General features: G+C 39.8%; 1 protein-coding gene across 4 annotated transcripts; it reads left to right on the top strand.

Moving 5' to 3' along the window:
* Nucleotides 1–1,129: 1,129 nt before the first annotated feature.
* LOC131229508 (adenylyl-sulfate kinase 3-like) lies at nucleotides 1,130–18,855 on the top strand. Of its 4 annotated transcripts, XM_058225477.1 has the most exons (7): nucleotides 1,130–1,513; nucleotides 13,336–13,476; nucleotides 15,603–15,752; nucleotides 16,315–16,433; nucleotides 16,521–16,605; nucleotides 17,481–17,527; nucleotides 18,350–18,855. In XM_058225477.1, exons 1-7 carry the CDS (start codon nucleotides 1,267–1,269, stop codon nucleotides 18,446–18,448), a joined length of 888 nt encoding a protein of 295 aa, XP_058081460.1. In that variant the 5' UTR covers nucleotides 1,130–1,266; the 3' UTR covers nucleotides 18,449–18,855. The 4 variants fall into 4 exon arrangements, with proteins under 4 accessions (XP_058081460.1, XP_058081462.1, XP_058081465.1 ...); XM_058225479.1 differs by lacking the exon at nucleotides 17,481–17,527; XM_058225482.1 differs by lacking the exon at nucleotides 15,603–15,752.
* The last annotated feature ends 451 nt before the right edge of the window (nucleotides 18,856–19,306 follow it).

Consider the following 19,306-nt stretch of genomic DNA (forward strand, 5'->3'; position numbering starts at 1 on the left):
CAGTTCTGATTGACCATTAAAAACTTTCTGTGTGCCAAAAAACTTTCAGACGATTTTTTTTCCTACATCTAGGGTTTTTTGGTCTTCACAAAAGGTTGGATGGAAAATAAATATTAAGTTAACATTTCTATGGGCCGTAGAAACTTTTTATGGTAGGGTGTTCAATCACCACAGTTTCCTAAATCATGGACGACCTGAGATTTTGATCTACTTCATTCTTACATAAAATTATATGAAAAAACGGATGGACGGATTGGAGGTATAATATATACTTCATTGTAGGCCCCATGGTAAGGGATGCACCATCTTGGATGTAGCCGGGGCCGTACCTAATCCACTCCCGTCGCTGTCACGAGATACGACGCATTGCACGAATGCAGTTTGAAAGCGCCCTAGCCTTGCACGTGAAAATAAAAGAACACGTCTCAGAACCTCAGCCGCTCACCGGATGATAATTTACTCTGCATATTACATTACATCGGTCTGTAGTTCGTCCAGATGCGATCGTCAAAGGGGCCAAAATTCTACATAAATTCGTATCATTTGCGAAAATTTTTAACCGTTGGTATATGTTGTAATTCTTATGGCTCACCGTACGATCATATAATCCTAATTTCTAATAATATTATATATCATTTGGGTATATCCTGAGGAACGATTTAGATCTCTCATACGTGTTATTAATTTTCACGTGCGAGGTGTTCATACTTGCAATGTTCACTCGAGCGAGTGCACGCAGTAAACCAATACCCTGTCGCGACGTAGCGTACCGCGTGTTTTGCCGCCCACTTGGGTCCTCATGCTTTTTAATCTGATGATCTGAACCGTCCATATTTTGAAACCTAATATTTTAGTACTAATTTAAAAATTACACTGAAAAAATGATTGTAACCGCCACTATCTCTAGATTAATTTCTAACAGTAAAAATAAATTTTTTGATGGCTTGGATTATACAAATCATAGGTTAGGATCTTCAACGAAACTTTATTATATGAAACTATCTTTCTTATTTTAATAACGAAAATACGGACGATTCAAATCATCAGATCATCTAAGCATGTGGACCGGGGGTCGCGACACACAGAGTATCCTTAGTCGCGATGGAGACAAATACGACCTCGTTAGAAAATCCCATACCATACAAAACCCGAAATTCCAGCTTTCTTCAGAAAACTCTTCCCCATCAATCGCCTAATCCATAAATACCCAGATCCGAAAACCGCAATCGTCTCTCTTTGTCTCCCCGTCCGTTGGTCCGTCGATAGATGAATGCAGCTTCAGTACGATTCGTTTCACCTCCTTCAAGATTCGTATCGAAACCATCGCCGAAAATCGGAATTCTAGATGTAGCTGATTCGGAAGCTGTCCGATTTGCTCGGAAGTTCAAGGGTTTGAGAATTTCTGGTGTCAGATCGACGGTTACGGCGAAGGCGATGCCCGAGTCGAGAATTTTATCGGATTCGGAAGCGGCGCCGGCAGCCGGGCAGAGCGATCAGGCAGCTGCAGGTTCCGGTATTGTTTTCCTTTCGCGCATTTTCATTGTGCTTTGCAGTTAGAGAAATTGGGAAGATTTTCGAAATATCAGTTGAATTTCAGGGGTCGTTTGGATGCATATAAGTTTTTAAGTTGTAATTGACTTGCACCTACAATTCACCTATATTCTACCTATTTGGATGCAAGTTGTGTAAGTTTATATATATATATATATATATATGGGAAAAGGTACTATGCGCTCGACCTCACGATAAGCTACCGTGAGGTTGAGCTGTGTGGGCCCCACCGTGATGCATGTCGACCATCAACACCGTGCATTTGATGGGTCCCCTTTAAATTATGGGATATCCCAAAAATCAGCCGTCTACGGAACTCAGGTGGGCCATACCATCTAAAATCATGTGAAGACACCGTTAAAAGATATAAAAGCACTTGGTGGGGCCCACTTGAAATTTGCATGCGTCTGAAACTTGGTCCGAACGCTCATCCAAGTGGGACACACATAATGGATGGGCTGGAATTTCAAACCACATCTCAGTGGGCCCAAAAAATGATTATGAATGTTTTAATGGTGCACGGCCCCTCTCCACTTCTATATGTGGTGTGGCCCACACAAGTCACGGATTGACTTGATTTTTGAGACCTAGGCCCACGATGGAATGATGCATCTGACTGATGGGGTAGATGGTCAAAACGCATCACGATGGGGCCCACACAACTCGACCTCATGGGACGGACTAGTGAGGTCGAGCGCATAGTACCTTTTCCCTATATATATATATATATATATATATATATATATATATATATATATATATATATCAAGCTGTGTGGGCCCCACCGTGATGCATGTCGAAAATCTAACCCATCAGTCAGATGCACCATTCCATGGTAGGCCTAGGGCTTAAAAATCAAGGCAATCTGTGACTTGTGTGGGCCACACCACATACAAAAGTTGAGAGGGGCTACTCTCCATTAAAACATTCATAATCATTTGTTGGGCCCACCAAGATGTGGTTCACAAATCCAACCCATTCATTATGCGTGTCCCACTTGGATGAGGGGTTAGACCAAGTTTCAGACTTATCCAAATTTCGGGTGGGCCCCACTAAGTGCTTTTATATGTTTTAGGCATGTCTTCACATGATTTTAGATGGTATGACCCACCTGAGTTCCATATACAGTTGATTTTTGGGATATCCCATAATTTAAAGGGGACCCATTAAATGCACAGTGTTGATGTTCGACACATATCACGGTGGGGCCCACACAGCTCGACCTCATGGGACCCCCCCCCCCCCCCCCCCACACACACACACATATATATATAATGTTTGGTTAACCTGGAAATCACTTAAAAGTAATTAGTTGTGTAGCTTTATATAGGAAATCACTCCAAAATCTCCTTATCATGAAAAAAAGCTTGGCACAAGATATGTTATTTGGTTAAGCCCATGTAAATAAAAAGCTTGGCATAAGATATGTTATTTGGTTACGCCCACGTAAATAAATCTTTAAGCTCATTTTTCAACTAAACCTAATATGAATATTTCAACAAACCCATCAGTCTTTTTAAGGGGCTAAAGTGTTAATTTGGTTTTTTATCCTTTTATGCTTTTCTTTAGTCCCATATTGAATAGAATGGAAAAAAGAAAAATGGCTTATATATGACTCTTGTCAAGTGTGTTGATCTATGCCCAAACCCGTACGTGTGCGCAAGGGTGCAGCTAGTGGGAAATCTGGCCCAGAAGCCTTTAAATGGGTGTGTGTGGACATGCGCACTTGCATGTACTCGTGCACAAGGGGGTGCAATTGGACCCCGGGTGTCTTGATGTGGTGTCCTATTAGTGTGGATTTTGTACTAGTGTGTGCACGTTGTGTGGAAACATTGCTGAGAATCAAGGCAGGTGGATATGACTGTGGTATGAACAACTGAATCAGAACTCAGATGAACATGGGATTTCGGTGACTTAAGGCCGTAGATATTTAGCCTACTCATAAGATAAATGTACCCCAACGAAAGCCGTTGGGCAGTAGCGAACTAGATTAGGAAAAGTGAGATAAATATAAAACTTAGGTAGATATAAAAGTAGGTAGATGTGTTTAGCGTGGGGTCTCTAGCTCTTCTTCTTGTGCTCCATTTATAGCTTTTTTGAGGCAATGATAGGCCCTTGCTTAGCTTCTAGATGCTTCGTGGGAGCTTTCTAGATATGTAATCTTTTCTTTAGCAAAACGGGACTTGCGTTGGGAAAAAAGGGCTTCGAACTTGTTGGTTTCTCGGATCTTCTTTAGTAGTTGATCCTTTGCGAAGATCTTCATGGTCCGCTAAGGATCTGGCCTAGAACCTCCAAAGTTTCTCTAATGAAGATAACCAGGCCAAGTTTCGGGGAGCTCAATGGTTGATCTCTATCAAACATGACCAGTCAACATCTCCGTTAATGGCCCACCTTGTCAACTTTAAGGTGTTGGACGGTATAGATCAAACCACCTCCTTCGTTTAACCCTCCAAACAGTGATGGTCTGGAGTGCTAAAGGAATTTGACCCCAGACACTCATTTGTCATTTGGACAGACCAAATCTCCCATTCTCTTGATTTAGATCATCGTGTAGAATGAGACTGGATATGGGTTCAGCCATCCCTTGGTCTACGAAATCTTCTAAATCGCTATTAGTTCTCCAAACATCTCTTGGAAAATCTCTCATTTTGAAAGGATCGTGAGAGACGGCCTCGCAGATGAGATCATATCCAGTTGTGAGATAGGATACGTTCGTTCGGCGGGTCTTTTATAAACATGCCAGGCATGTTGCCTCATTTAATGGGCACGTTAGTCGTGGCACATGACAATTCATCCCCTTAAAAGGCCTGATAAGAGTCTACACTATCGTATTAATATTATAATACATAACGTCGATAGAAGATTAAACGAAAATCTCTTCAGGTGAGAGTATAAGTTCTGCATATGCCAAACAAATAGTATCTCCACGTGGCATCCTCCCATAAGTCCACGTTAGGGCACCAAAAAAGGCTGTAAACAACCCCTATTTGAATAAAAATTGAAAATCCCGAACTATAATATACATAAACCTTTAAGGTAAAGCTTTGTATTAAACACACATTAGAGTCGTTTCTGTCAAAACCCCATCCCCTCGCTCTCTATGCAATTTTTGTGTAACAATGTTTTGAATCGCGCTCGTAGCATAGCTACAACGCTATGTAGTGTTAGCAAATAGTGATGTAGTGCATTTCTTTAATAAAAGATAATTGTATTTTGTATTTTAAATACTCTCAACCTTTGAGATTTAAAATTCTTTTCATACTTGTGATTTCAATTAAATACTATTAATTAAAGCAGTTTGATCAGAAAATTGTTGATGTGACAATGATTTGATTTGGTTTATACATGTGGCTTAACTTTTTGATAAATGATAATTAATTATTTGTTTGAATATGCTTATACTTGAAAAAAATGAATCATCTTTTAAGTGTGTGTGTGTGTAGAGAGAGAGAGAGAGAGAAACGCTCAGCTGTGCACCGGTTCGCATATCATTACGTGCGAACCTTACTATCAACCATCCGATAAGGCAGACGGTCTGGATGAAGGCGCTCTTATGCGCGAGTTTGAAAGAGCGAGTTTCCTTCTCTGGCACGCCTCTTCACCCTATTCTCTAACTCTCCGAATGATGTGGAGAAAGCCTTTCGCATGAGGTTCTTCCGCTGGGATGCTAGGTGGGGCCCACCATGATGTTTTTTGAGAAATCTACCCTGTCCATCCATTTTTTGAGCTCATTTTAGGACCTATGACTAAAAATTAGCAGGATGCAAGACTTAAGTGGGCCGAACTAAAGGAAAAGGTGGGTAGGGAATTTTCTAACGTTGAAACCTCCCTGGACGTCGACAGTGATTTTTTCTGCTATTCATACCATTCGTAATGTCATTACCATTGAGATGAACTGAAAACACAAATATTAGCCTGATTCAAAGCTTCTGAGTCACAGGAATATTTCAACTGTGTGTGTTCAATCCTTACGTTTTCAGCCCACTTGAGTATCGTATCCTTCTCATTTTTGGCCTCATGTCCTAAAATGATCTCACAAAACGGATGGACGGATTGGATTTCTCAAAAACATCACGGTGGGTCCCACTTAGGTTTCCAACACATGAGCTTTTTGCGAAAGCGCGTTTGGTGACTTCAGAAGCGAATTAGTTATGGATAGGTTGAGTAGCTAGACTTGCTACTGAAGTGACGTCACTAGGTTTTGTAGGCCCCACCATGGTGCATAATTTGTATCCAAACCATCCATCCATTTAGAGAGATAATTTTAGGTCATGACCCAGAGAATGAGCCACACACAAAGCTTCAGTGAACCCACCACAGAAAACAATGGGGAGAGTGATGCCCACCGTTAAAAACTTCTAAGGGCCACAAAAGTTTTTGATCAAGCTGATATTTATGTTTTCCCTTCTTTCATGTCTGCGTTAACTTATGAACAGTTTGGATCTCAAATAAACATAATGGTGATCCTTAGGAAGTTTCCAACGGTGTGCATCACTCTCCCCACTATTTTATGTGGTGGGGTCCACTACAACTTTGGATCTGCCTTATTCTTTGCTTTATGCCCTAAAATAATCTCTCCAAATGGATGGATGGTGTGGATGTAACACATACATCATGATGGATCCCACAAAACTTGATGATGCCAGTTCAGTATCCAGTCACGCTGCTCAAATTATCAGTAACTAATCCGCATCCAGTAACCTCTTGTGAAATCCGTGCGGATCGCGACCTATCGCCACCCGTCTGCAACTATGAATGGGCAGGAGCTTTAAGTGGTCACGTGATGTATGGATTTTATCGACACCGTCCATCCATTTTTCCTTATCATTTCAGGGCATTATCCCAAAACTGAAGCAGATCCAAATCTCAAGTGGACCACACCACAGGAAGCAGCGGTGATAATGTAACATCCCAAGATTTCATGGCCAGACTTTATACTCGTGCCCGAGAAAAATGGGTATTAACAATGTACAAACTGGATGCTCTGAAATCGCACCCTATTTTTTTCATTTGGATTACATCTAAATACATTCATGAAGGTAACATTCACAAGAATAAAATTAACAGTATTGATTATATTTCATCAGAGTAAAAGAATAATCAACGGCCTTTCTAATTAAAGCTTATTACATTCATCGAGTTCGCAGCGGAAGTATAAAGCTAGCTAAATAAACTATCTTCGTATTCTTTCAGTACAGTCTTCTATAGGGAGATGGTCCTCTAAGTCTTTAAATTTGTACGTCACCTACATAATCTGTACAATTGGGAGAGGGTCAATGCCCTACTCATAGTGAAGGTTATCCTTTAAGATTAGTAGTAATTCAAAATATTCATAAAGCACTATAAATATTCTGATATGTCAATCACTCCACACTATAAGAGGTATCAATGCGCAATCAATCTATATGAGATGCATGCCTAGCATAGTATATGCGATGTATCACACTTAGCGATCGCCACAATGTGGAATATGATTACAGTTATCTGACTCGACCCGCATCCCATACTACGGATATTCGTCGGCGTGTCCCACGTTTAACATGATTTTACACGGTTATCCTAAGATGACCACAACACGTATCTCGATGAATACGCACCTAGAAATTGGAGCGACTATTTGTGACAACCAACCCCCCTCTAATATAGGAATTGATGTACTGCGTATACAGAACGACTCACGTACACCAACCAGTGCAACATCGCCCGAGAACCCCAGAATTATGTGGCGCCTCAGGGCCACTACCGAAAACGCATTACGTCCACGATATTTAATTGATTGTCAGAAGAGGGATTCCAACATAGTACTTGAATCAAGAGAGAATTCCCTAATCCATGGTCAGTTAAGAAGATCAAGACACTTACCAAATCCTTAAGGAGAAAGGGGCGAGTGACAATAACCAACTCGAATAAGAGGCAAGTGACAAAGGTCAACTCAAAGATGAGGAGAGAGGTTAAAGCCAATTCAAATAATAGAAGAGCAGCAAAGGTCGATTCTTTAATAGGGGTGGCAATGGCCAACTCCATAATTAGAAGAGCGAACACCGTCAATTCTTGGTAATGGAGAGTGGCAGAGCCAAATCAATGGTAAGGCAAGAGTAAGGCTTGTATCCACAGCCTCCCATGAATCCAAGAAAGCCTCTTACAATAAATATCATGTAAAAATCTCAAAAGGGTCAATAATTGATGATGACAAATTAAAATGAAAACAAAAGGAAAGTAATGGAAATCTGAGGATCGATAAAAGATATGTAAAGGATAAGTATAAAGGCAAGATAAGACATTCACTCAATTAAGACAAAAGGTATGAAAAGGGCATGATAAAATAGTATGAAGACATAAAAGGGTAGGATAAATATATCAACTTAAATTAACATAAGCTTAGGATAAAACTCTCACCCGACTTTGACTCAAACTCGGCGAGTCAACTCGGCTCGACTCGGAACCCGACTTTCCTTATCTCTCTTTCCTTCTTTCTTTCTTCCCTTTCCCTTTCTTCCTTTCTTTCTTTCCTTTCTCTTCTCTCTTTTCTTTTCTTTTCTTTCTCTTTCTTTCTTGCTGCTACGTCCAGCAAGGAGCTGGACGTCGCGCTCTCTCTCCCTGTCTTTCTTTTCTTCTTTCTTTTGTTTTCTGTCTTGCGGACGGCAGGGCGTCCCCTTTTATAGCCTGTCTGAAGTCCCGAAACTTCTCTGCGTAAGTCTGTTTACGTAGCAGTAACAATTGCGTAAGACCTACGCTGTTTGTTTTCTTAGCCGAGAAAACAGAGCACCCAACTCCCTGCTGTCTTACAGATCGAATTCAGCGTGCCGATGGTCGAATCCTCCATTTCAACAAGATGGCCGGTTCAGATCGCCCATCACGACTATAACGGAGGTCCACAACGATCTGCAAGGATCGGCATCCGTGCGGATCGCGCAGAAAGGGTACGCGGAATTTGTGGTGCGGTCCAATTCGTGACTGAACCTGCGTATCCGTGGGACCTCGACTCTGGATAAATCGAGTATGGGTTAGATCGGTTTCATCCCATATCTGTGATGAACGGTTTGGATTGGCCAGATGGGTCGTTCTGGTGGCCCACAACTCAACCGATCGGACGTTGTCCGTTGATGTTGCAGTGCAGAGGTTTTCATGCCGCGATTGTTGCGTGCCCATAGTTGTGCATAGATGTGCACGAACGGCATGAGTATAGTCGTTTTGTCTCCTCCTAGATACGATGGACAGCCCAGATCATCCAGTTGGATGATGATGGTGGCCCATCATTCGTCTCAGCGGATGATGTTTGCGAGCGACGGAAGAAAGGAAATCAGTTTCCTTTTATTTTCAAAAAAACTGTCGGGTCAAACCTTGTTTGACCCGATTTCTGGTTTGGTGCACAGCCGGTGCATGTGCACTGTGCACTTGCATTGTAAGTAGGGTCCACTTGTAATAGTGTTTCGAGAAATCCACTCTATTGATCCGTTTTGTAGGGTCGTGTTACACCAGGGGCCAAAGTATGGGACTGATCCGAGCTTTTGGTGGGCCATAATACTAGTCAACGTGGGGATCAAGTTCACCATTGAACCAAACCACTATGGAAAGTTACTTACGTGTAATGCACGTGATTTCATGTGCTTCTTGGCTCCGTGAATGGTTGGGGTGAAGGTGTGGTCCAGTATGATGTTTGGTGGGAAATCCTCTCCTTTCATTAGCTTCCTCATGTTAAGTTGGCCCAAGAGGTGAAATATGAAGCTGATTCGAGTTTCCGGTGGAACACATGATTGGCTGACATGAGGGAAATTTTTTATTATTGGAAAAAGTCTATGTTGGGCATTTGAAAATAGGTGGGGAGGACTCCACGCTAGTTTGAGTGATCTTGAGTAGAGGAAAAACATGATTTCCTTGTTTGAGCGTGATTCACTTTGGATAAGGCTTCCACTTGCGAATGTGACACATATGAGAGGCTAAGTGGGGTCCACTATGATGCATTTTTGGAAGATCCATTCCACTCATCACTATAGTCACGCCGTGTTAGCCCATGAACCCAAATATGAAGTAGATTGGAGTCTTACATGAGCTAATCTTAGAAATTCTCATAACAGGTGTTAAAAAGGACTTGATTTTAATTGACAGTCTATGTTCAATGATCAGGGTCCAATTTTGAAAAAAATGTAAAGTCAAGATAGGTGAATGGTTAGACGAAACTTGGTGGTTGATCGATGGTGGGAAAAGGATATCACCTTTTGCGTCAAAAAGAAGGAACTGGCTTCAGCATTCAATGGTGTAGGATCATAGATCGGAATCCAAATTTTGTATAACGTCGTAGTCATGTGAGGCCAAGGTGTGGTCAAAATTTGAGTTGCGATGGACGGCCGGAAGTGGCTATATTTGAATATCTAGATTTATATAGAGTTGATAAGCCTTGAAAGGATAACTTCGCGCCTAAGGAAAGCCTACCAGAGTGGAGTCTTCATATTTCATTCTTGGTTCATATGATGGGCAATCCAAGTCGTTTATATAAAAGGAAATATTCAACTATGATTAGCCACGAGGTTTCTTCACTTGATAGACACCAAAATTAACGGTTAAGGGGCTGATCTGTCAATTGGGTCATTTTTACAATAATCTAATGACTGAAATTCGACGTGTATGGTTAATTTATAATACATAGGCATGGTATAAAATTTCTCATCAAGCAGATCATGGGAACCATGTGATCTAGAATTCAGGGGTATAGGTTAATGACATTTTCATAATTATTGTTGATTTAAAAGCTTCGTGAAATCAAGTGTTCTACTTGGTTCTATGTCCATTTCTAAGCAATTTTTACAAAAGAACTTGCATCTAAATCATTATGGTTAAAGAGTTATTCACCGATTTAATCAAGAAAAGATACATGTATCCGACCACATGATCAACGGTCGAATGACTTGATTTATGGATGAAGGTCATTCCCAGTGATCAGATCTAGGTTTGAGAGTAGACGCAAGGTGAGGATAGCTAAGTTGGTATCGTATCCATATATATGTTCCGTTAAATCTCACATTAACGCTCAAGAACTTTCAATACTTGGGTATTGAAAAGTTCGGGGCGTCACAGATAATGATTCTCACTGTTAAAATTGTTTTAGGACCCATCGTGATGTTTATTTGGCAACCAACTTGTAGATTAGGTCATAAAGACCTGGATGATGGCAAAAAACAAATATAAGCTTGATCCAAAAATTTGGTAGCCCCAAGAAGGTTTTAATGGTGAGAGTTCAATCAACACTATGTGGCCCACATGAGATTTTGATCTACCACAGTTTTGGGTTTATACTATAAAATTATTTTTAAAAATGTATGGACGACATGGATTTATAACTAACATCTTGGTGGGACCCACCTAACATCCCTGCGGAAGAACTTCATGTAAAAAGCTTCCGCCACATCATTCGGAGAGTTAGAGAATAAGGTGAAGATGCGTGCCAGTAAAGGAAACTCGCTCTTTCAAAGTCACGCATAAGAGCGCCTTCATGCAGACCGTTTGCCGTGTCCGATGGTTGATAGCAAGGTTCGCACGTAATGACGTGCAAACTGGTGCGCAGCTAAGCGTCTCTCTCTCTCTCTCTCTCTCTCTCTCTCTCTCTCTCTCTCTCTCTATATATATATATATATATATATATATATATATATATATAAAGTAAAAGTATCATGTAGCTTACGTTATACAATACGCTATCGCTATTTAAAACATTACTATGTAAAAGGAAGAGAAATCCAATTTGTTGAAATCATGGCTGAGATTTGAGGTAAAGATCTTCGCTCCCCCTTTCTTCGTAGCAAAAAAAAAAAAATGATAGAAGATCTCAGGCCGTGTAAATCACTTATAGATAAGTGAAATACCACCTCTACTCCATGTACGATGCCTGTGAGTGGCTTACAAATTGTAACTCACTTACAAGTGAAATTACCGGTGAGTTATAGGTCACTTCTCGCTAACCCAACTTGCATGCATCCAAAGGACATCCGATTGCTGTGAGGTAGAGATGTGGGGAATTATAGGGTCATGATGATGATTATACATGTAGAAGACTAGAACAGTGTTATGTTGGGATAATGGTTCTTTTATCCGGGTCAATGATCGGTTGGGCTGTGTCATGGATGGGGATGCCTTGATAGTCTTTTGCATGAGATCTTTTCCTTGCAATCTTTGGCCTTTATTATAGGCCGTCTATTTTCAGGACGACAATTGAAGGGCCAGGATCTTCTAATCTAGGGTGGGTTTTCAGCTTTCCCCCATCCATGGTGGAGCTAATCAGATCAACAGTCTGGATAACTGAACTGTGGCTCCACTGTATGTACATGGTGCATCAAGCCACCATACATCCTGATTGTAAGGTCGATGGGCCTATTTGATTGGTTGTAATCACAGGTAGTCAAAGTTAAATAATTAATAATTATTTACTAGGCATTTTCTGGACAAGTATGACATCCCATCCGAGAGACTCCCACTGTGTGTGTTGGGTACCTTTGTACATGGCAAAACTCTGTGGCCTGCACCATGATTTGTGTTTCATCCATGCCGTCCATTCATTTTTTCCAAATCATTTTATGGGACGAGCTCAAAAATGAAGCAAATCCAAAGCTCAAGTGGCCCACGATGAAATAATGATGTCCACCAGTGAACTCACTGTTTTCTGTGGTGTGGTCCATTTGATCTTTAGATCTTCTCATTTTTTGGTTCATGCTGTAAAGTGATCTAAAAAAATTGAATGAATGGTGTGGATATAACACATACATCATGGTAGGGCCACAAAGTTTTGCTTGGAAAAGAGGTTGAAATTCGCACTATTTTCTATATGGAATTCCATCTATTCCAAACAGATGCTAAAACCATCATTATGATTTTTCCACCATTTACCTCCCAATCAAACAGGCCCTAGTATTCAATTCAATGTAATTAATGAACAACAATTATAGGGTACTAATGGTTCATGTCTGTACAAGTGGGACCCATGTTCAAGAGATGCAGACCATTGATGTGATCCCTAAAAAGAAAGGGGGATGCCCCAAGAATTCCCTGATTGGTAGGTCCTAACCTTTTGATCAGTTGCCTAAAATCAGTCCCCTTTACGAAAAGATATAGCAACGGCCCACATCAAAGGTAAGCCAAAAGGTCAAGGTTTCCCAATCTGGGAGATCTTTGAGTTTATGGTGAGCCTCATCAGATTAACAATTATGGATTGCTTAACCATGGGTCCTCCTGCACAGGCTAGCCAGATCAGGACACTACATGTCTTCTATCTTGGGACCCCTATAATTCCTTGAAAACCTTCCACATCTCTTATTTTTTCAGAACACATTCCAAGATTTTTATCCCATTGTTTGGATGGTGGTTATAAATAGAAAATTGGTTCCTACATGTGGGCTTTTCTTTGATAACCTCCCTACAACCATATCTTGCAAAAAGCAGCATGAACTAGTCAAAAGAACAATACCATTTTTGCCAGTTCATTAACCACTAGAAATAACATTTATAACAATTTTAAAACTCAGAAGAGCCAGATCGATCTAATCAATAAAATATTTAGTGATACAACCCATTCCAGTCCTATCCGGTCTGTCCATCCGGTTCGTTCCAGGTTCAAAATACTTAAAAGAGTTCTTGGAAGTTGAAAAGCGAATAAGTACAGAGAATAGCAACTGCACATGTTGGTATCAGTTGCACCAGCCAGTCTCAAGCCTGGATAAAGAAAGAGGAATGATATGAGCACTGTGATGTCTACTGTTGTGTGAATCTGACAAGGGTTTTGTTCTTCTGTTTGTCTAGGGACAAATGGTGTTGTGATGTCTACTGTGGGAAATTCGACAAACATTGTCTGGCAAGAATGTTCAGTTGGGAAACTCGAAAGGCAAAAGTTACTTCAGCAAAAAGGATGCGTCATATGGATTACAGGTCTCAGCGGTTCAGGTTTGTTAATTTTAATATCATTTGTGTCTACCTTGTCTAATGCAAATGTCTAATGGTATCATTTTATTGCAAAAATGTGACCCTCTTCCATGGCCACTTCTAGAATTCAGGTAAAAGATGCAAGTTGACGTCTGGGGTGCAACCTATCATAGAACTTTGAGAAAATCTTTGATACTCAGGCAGAGTGTAATGGATGATTCGCAGGTGCTTAGAAATTGCATACTTTGCATACAAGTTAGTTGAATTGAACTGTCCAAATTATGGTCCTAGTTTAGATTTATCAAAAAACAAAAATATGCTTATTTGATTACCTGACTATCAGATTGGTGGACATTTATTGGATGGTTAAAATAAAAAATATTCAATTGTGCTATTTCAACAAAATGGTCAGAAGTTAGCCCTTTAAGAAAAAGGTCCTATTTCAACAGACTAGTGTCCACAAATCAGAGGTTAGGATTGCTCAACCAATCTGAATTTGGGACTCTGACTTTAATGACGATGGGTTTGAAGATTTAGTCGGTTTAATTGAAGTTACTGGATACCACATGTGCACTTCCTCAATGCCTGCATATCAAGTGTTATACTCTGCCAGGAGTATCAAATAACTTCCCAAATTTCTTGGAGAATGGCAAGATTGCAGTGGTGATAATGACAAAGACAATGATATTTTAATGCAAACTGGTGCTTTCTTTTTCTTTCTTTTTTTCTGAGGATCATGAATGCTGGCATTAATAACAAAAAAAAAAAGACCTGGCATATAACACAACTGCATGCCAATGTTCAGAATAACAAGGAAACAGGTCCGATATTTTTGGCCTATATGTTCATCATTTGGTTGGTCTCATTAATTATGCCATGTTGAAATCTTATTCAGTTTGAGGAACCATGACCATAGCAATATGGCATGTTTTCTTTACTTATTTTATATTTGTTTTCTTTTGGTATTGATTGGATTCTAGCAGGTGTGATCAGTTTTCTTTGAGCTGTGGACCTCACATGCATTGTATGATGTGCCGTTTATTTATAATTGTGTGGTGTATTTTTATTTTATTAACAAGAATTTTGTGTTATGTGCAATACATCATTACACTCAGTTACTGATACAAGCTAGCAGCTTGAAGCCTTGAACTTCTGCTAATGGTGAAAAGTGAAAATATTCAAGAAGAATGAAAGGGATAACTGGATTTGATGGAAAGGCCATCTGTGAAAATTAAAAAGAAGAATGGCATAATGGGAACAGATGTTTTGGTCCCCATCCAAACATATTAACTCTTGGAAATTAGTGTTTGGAAATGAACTAACCTATGGAAAATATAGCAGTCTTGGATAAAGTGCAGTTCTGATCAAAGAATTACGCTGATGTACCTAACAAAATTATAGTCCTTCTCTGAAATTTGGACAACAGAAGATACATTTAATTCAAGGTTAAAATAATGAATATAAGCATCTTATTATCTTAAGAAAAGCGGTAAACCTGATAGTGGATGTAAAATGAACAGAAATGCCTCTAATGATATTATAAAGTGGAATTATAGAGTTCTGATGTAGTGGTGTATCATATACTGTCCTGATGCATATAACCCGTAACAACCAAGGCCTGTTTGTAGATCTGCTACCAAGGCCTGTTTGTAGATCTGCTGAGCCTGTTTTGTGGTTGCTTTGATGGATGAGCCCGTGTTCTTAATGTCATTTAGTTCTGTACTTGCATCCCTCTGCCTCAATCTGTTTTGCACAAAGGAAAGCTGAAATTTCAACCAAAAAAAAAAAACAAAAACAAAAACAAACAAAGAAAGGGGAAAAAAAGCCTTTTTCAAATGCTATGCTGACAGTGGCTATTCAACCATAATTGCTGCAGTCACATTATCTGAGTCTTTCTTCTGAACATTTCAGAAGCTCATTTCATGTACTTCTGAATTGCTCCAGTTGCCTATCCACAGCTGATTTGCATTTTTCAACTCATTTAGATTCTTAGATAGAAGGTCACGTTAGAGGATGGCACCATCTTTGGACCTGGGGATGTTCCCCTGCATATTTGTACCTTTTTGTTTTTGTTCCAAAACATATATAGATATTTGGCATTATTTTATTTGATAATTCTTATGTTTAGCCTTGAATTTGAATTTCAGGGAAAAGCACTTTGGCATGTGCGTTGAGTCGAGGGTTGCACTATAGAGGAAAGCTAACATATGTTCTTGATGGTGATAATGTTAGGCATGGTCTAAATCGGGATCTTAGTTTCAAAGCAGAAGATCGTGCAGAAAATATTCGCAGGATTGGTTAGTTGCCATAAAGGCTGTTTATATTGTTTTTCCTCGTTATAGATCATGCAGAAGTTATATGACGAGTTGAACATGCTTGCCAAAATGGCCACTCATATGATTTGTATCCCTTCATAACACTATTTCAACTTTGATCCGATTTTTCTAGAGACAAAGGTAAGTCTTTGGATGCTGTAATGAACTAAAATGCAATAATCAATTCAATAAAGTGAAACTTGTAGTTACCTTCACCAGTATTTCAATCAAGGAGCCATGCTCCAAATTGCTATTATGGGTGCATTCAAGTTGGACCACTTCCTCATCATGAATACTAGGAAACTTCACTAGATGTTGGATGTTTCCTCTCCTTTGAATTTGATACCTGCAATTCAATTCTTTTGTGCATCCACATGCATTTGACCCAACTTCTAGGCTTCCTTTCGTAGTGTGGATATTTTATTTGTACTTTGTCGTGAAGTTTTAATCCAAATGTGGTCAATTACATGTTTGCGAACTGGATTATTTCTACTATAACCATTTGTTCCAGTCATTTCTAAGCAACCCTGTTCTCTTCATACAGGGGAAGTGGCAAAGCTCTTTGCAGATGCTGGTGTGATCTGTATCGCTAGCTTGATATCTCCATATAGAAAAGACCGGGAAGCCTGCCGTGCACTTCTGCCAAAGGAAAGTTTTATCGAGGTTTGTGGTTTTTGTTTTGACTTTCAGGTATATACGTATAAATATTTTTCTACTGCTGCAATGTGCTAACAACACATGTTATCAAAGGTTTTCATGAATGTACCCCTGGAACTATGTGAGTCAAGGGATCCAAAAGGCCTGTACAAGCTCGCACGTGAAGGAAAGATCAAAGGTATGCTCTAGGAATGTAGATTCACTTGTTGAATACAAATTATACAGTAAACATGAATCGGTCCTCAATGTTAGGGAACTGAATTGCTTATCAGTGGTACCATGGAAGTGGCTAAATATTCCTTCTCACTTAGTTTGATCACTTTGCACTTGCAGTTCTGCAAGCAGCACTGTGGGGTTGTGCGTTGTCTGGTTTCAGGTTGTTCCCAGATTTACTCACCCTTGAAGGGCTCAGTGGCCAGGTCTAGGCTAAGTTAAATCAGAATACCAAGTGATCCTGGCCCATTGACAACCCTACACCGATTTTTGAGTCTGTTACTGCATTGTAGCTTTCAACTGTTTAATCATGTTTCCTTTAATCATTTTCTAAATCTGACACTAACAAGCTATGTTGTCACCAATCGCTATGGGCCAAGTCCTTATAAAATATGAGGGATGGTAGTATTACAATTTGCCTTGTTGAATACGAGGGATGGTAGTATTACAATTTGTTACTGCCATTCGTCGTTTGCAAGCCCTAGATTCACAGGTTGGAATCATAAGCAATACGAAATGGGATCTGTCGAATAGACGTTTCAAGATGATGATTCAGAACTATTTTGTTTCTCACTCAGACTGTCAATTTTCCATGATGTTTAGGTTCATTTGATTGCCTTGATTTTTGCACCATGGCTTGCCCCTAGCTGTATGAATGAATGAACAGTTCAAATCAACCATAGGTCTTCCCATGTGTCATTTAAAAGCTTTAGGGACATTGCTAATGCCCCCATGAAGGTGGAGATGTTAACAAAACCCACTAGAGAATATGGAGCAATATGCTAATATTTATTTATTCATTTATTCCTGCCTTTTTCTAACTCTAGCATTATGTTGCAGGTTTTACTGGGATAGATGACCCATATGAGCCACCCTTGAAATGTGAGGTGTGTGTATTGATATGTATCATCAGTTTAAAAAGGACACTTTCCAACATGATTGAGAATAACAGATGTAGATGTGCATACACTTAACAGTTTTCATATGCTTTGACATGTTATCTATTTGAAATGACACTTCATATTCAAGTATACAAAATTCCACTTCTTCCAAAAGTGGCATCATTCGCTCTGGTTTTGATGCAAACAGGATTCACTTGAGTGCAGTTACATGGGATTTGCAGCTCTCACCTGCCGACAGGGCATGTGCGTGTAAGATCTAAGGCACGCATCAGGTGGGATTCACATTTCACTGTGCAGATGTTCTGGCCCAAAAATCAAGGAGCTCCAGGCATATTGTGGGATTTTTATGTTGAATGTGTGCCATTGTTCAATCCTTTTTAACCATGTGTTTTCACATTAGTCTAATTGAGATCCAGGGCATCCACACATTGGCCTGCATGATGAGTGGCTTCGATCTCACAAATGTGTGCCACATGGGCACATGTAGGCTGCAAGTCCCATGAGAGCACTCATGCAAGTTCCATTACCAGGGCTTATGTATGTGTGCATCGGTTACAATCTGCATGCTCGCAACTCATATTCAAGCAACATGAATACATTTGCAAATTCATCGTTGCAGTTGCTTCAGAACTTTGCTCCTACAGCAGTAACCTGTGCACCGATGACCTTCAATTTCACATTTCTTCTCAGTGTTTGATAATATGTACAGAAAAAATAATAATAATTGAAGTAGCTAGTTACAGTTCCATGGCCTTTTAATTCAGACATACTGTTGTTCGAATTGACATTTTGAGCTGGTTTTCTCAGATTGAGATACGGCAGCAAGATGGTGATTGTGCTTCACCGAGTGCCATGGCGGAACAAGTGATATCTTACTTAGAGGAGAATGGTTTTTTGCAAGCTTAACAAATTACCAGCAATTCATATTTTGGTATTGAACAGCTGAAACTACTCTATCCACATTGCAGACAGCCTATAAGCATAGATACAAATTTCAGGCCCAGTGATTCGATGTAGTTCTACATTGATTAGTTTGATTGAGTGACCATCAAGATGAGTCAGTCCAGGAAATGCTGTGCTTTTTATCCATGTGTTTCTGCTCAAAAGTTGTAATTTTTGTATTTTATTATTGCTAACACGATTTTTTTTCTTCTTTTGCGAATAATGAGTGCCTTTGATTCTCTAGGCAGCTGAGGAAATAGTCCAATCCCATCAAGGTGGATTTCTCTTGATGTTTCTATAGAGGATGTTGTAAAATTTTATGGGAATATCAGTTCAAACATTCAAAATCTATTTGCCATGCCTAATGTTCATATGTTTTGTACTCTTCATGTTTTCTAAGAGAATGTTTTGCCTACTGTTCAGAATGTTTCACAGTCAACTGATCTGGGTACTCTAACTTGGTAGGCCCTGTTTTAAATGAGCCACAGTGACAATCCTTTTCATGTTGGTCATCAAGCAGATTGAAACAAAAACGATCGATGGTCCACATTCAAAGTTAGTATGTATGATGGAGCGCATGTGGCAGTGGGCGGTTGTTCATGCATCTTATAAAATATTTCCCATTCCCAGAAATTTGGTTTGATTTCTACATATTCATTCATTCAGGGGGCCCACTGAGTAGGTGAACAATGTTACTGTTCCCTGTGGACAAACTGAGTGAGAATGCTCTTCCATCCATACCTTTCAGTAGATGGGACACCTCTTGATTATCTATGGCCCCATTAATCTCACAGCAAGTATGACCCCATTAACTTGATCTAT

The sequence above is a fragment of the Magnolia sinica genome, chromosome 16 (genome assembly GCF_029962835.1).
Source record: "Magnolia sinica isolate HGM2019 chromosome 16, MsV1, whole genome shotgun sequence".
Classification (NCBI taxonomy): Eukaryota; Viridiplantae; Streptophyta; class Magnoliopsida; order Magnoliales; family Magnoliaceae; genus Magnolia; species Magnolia sinica.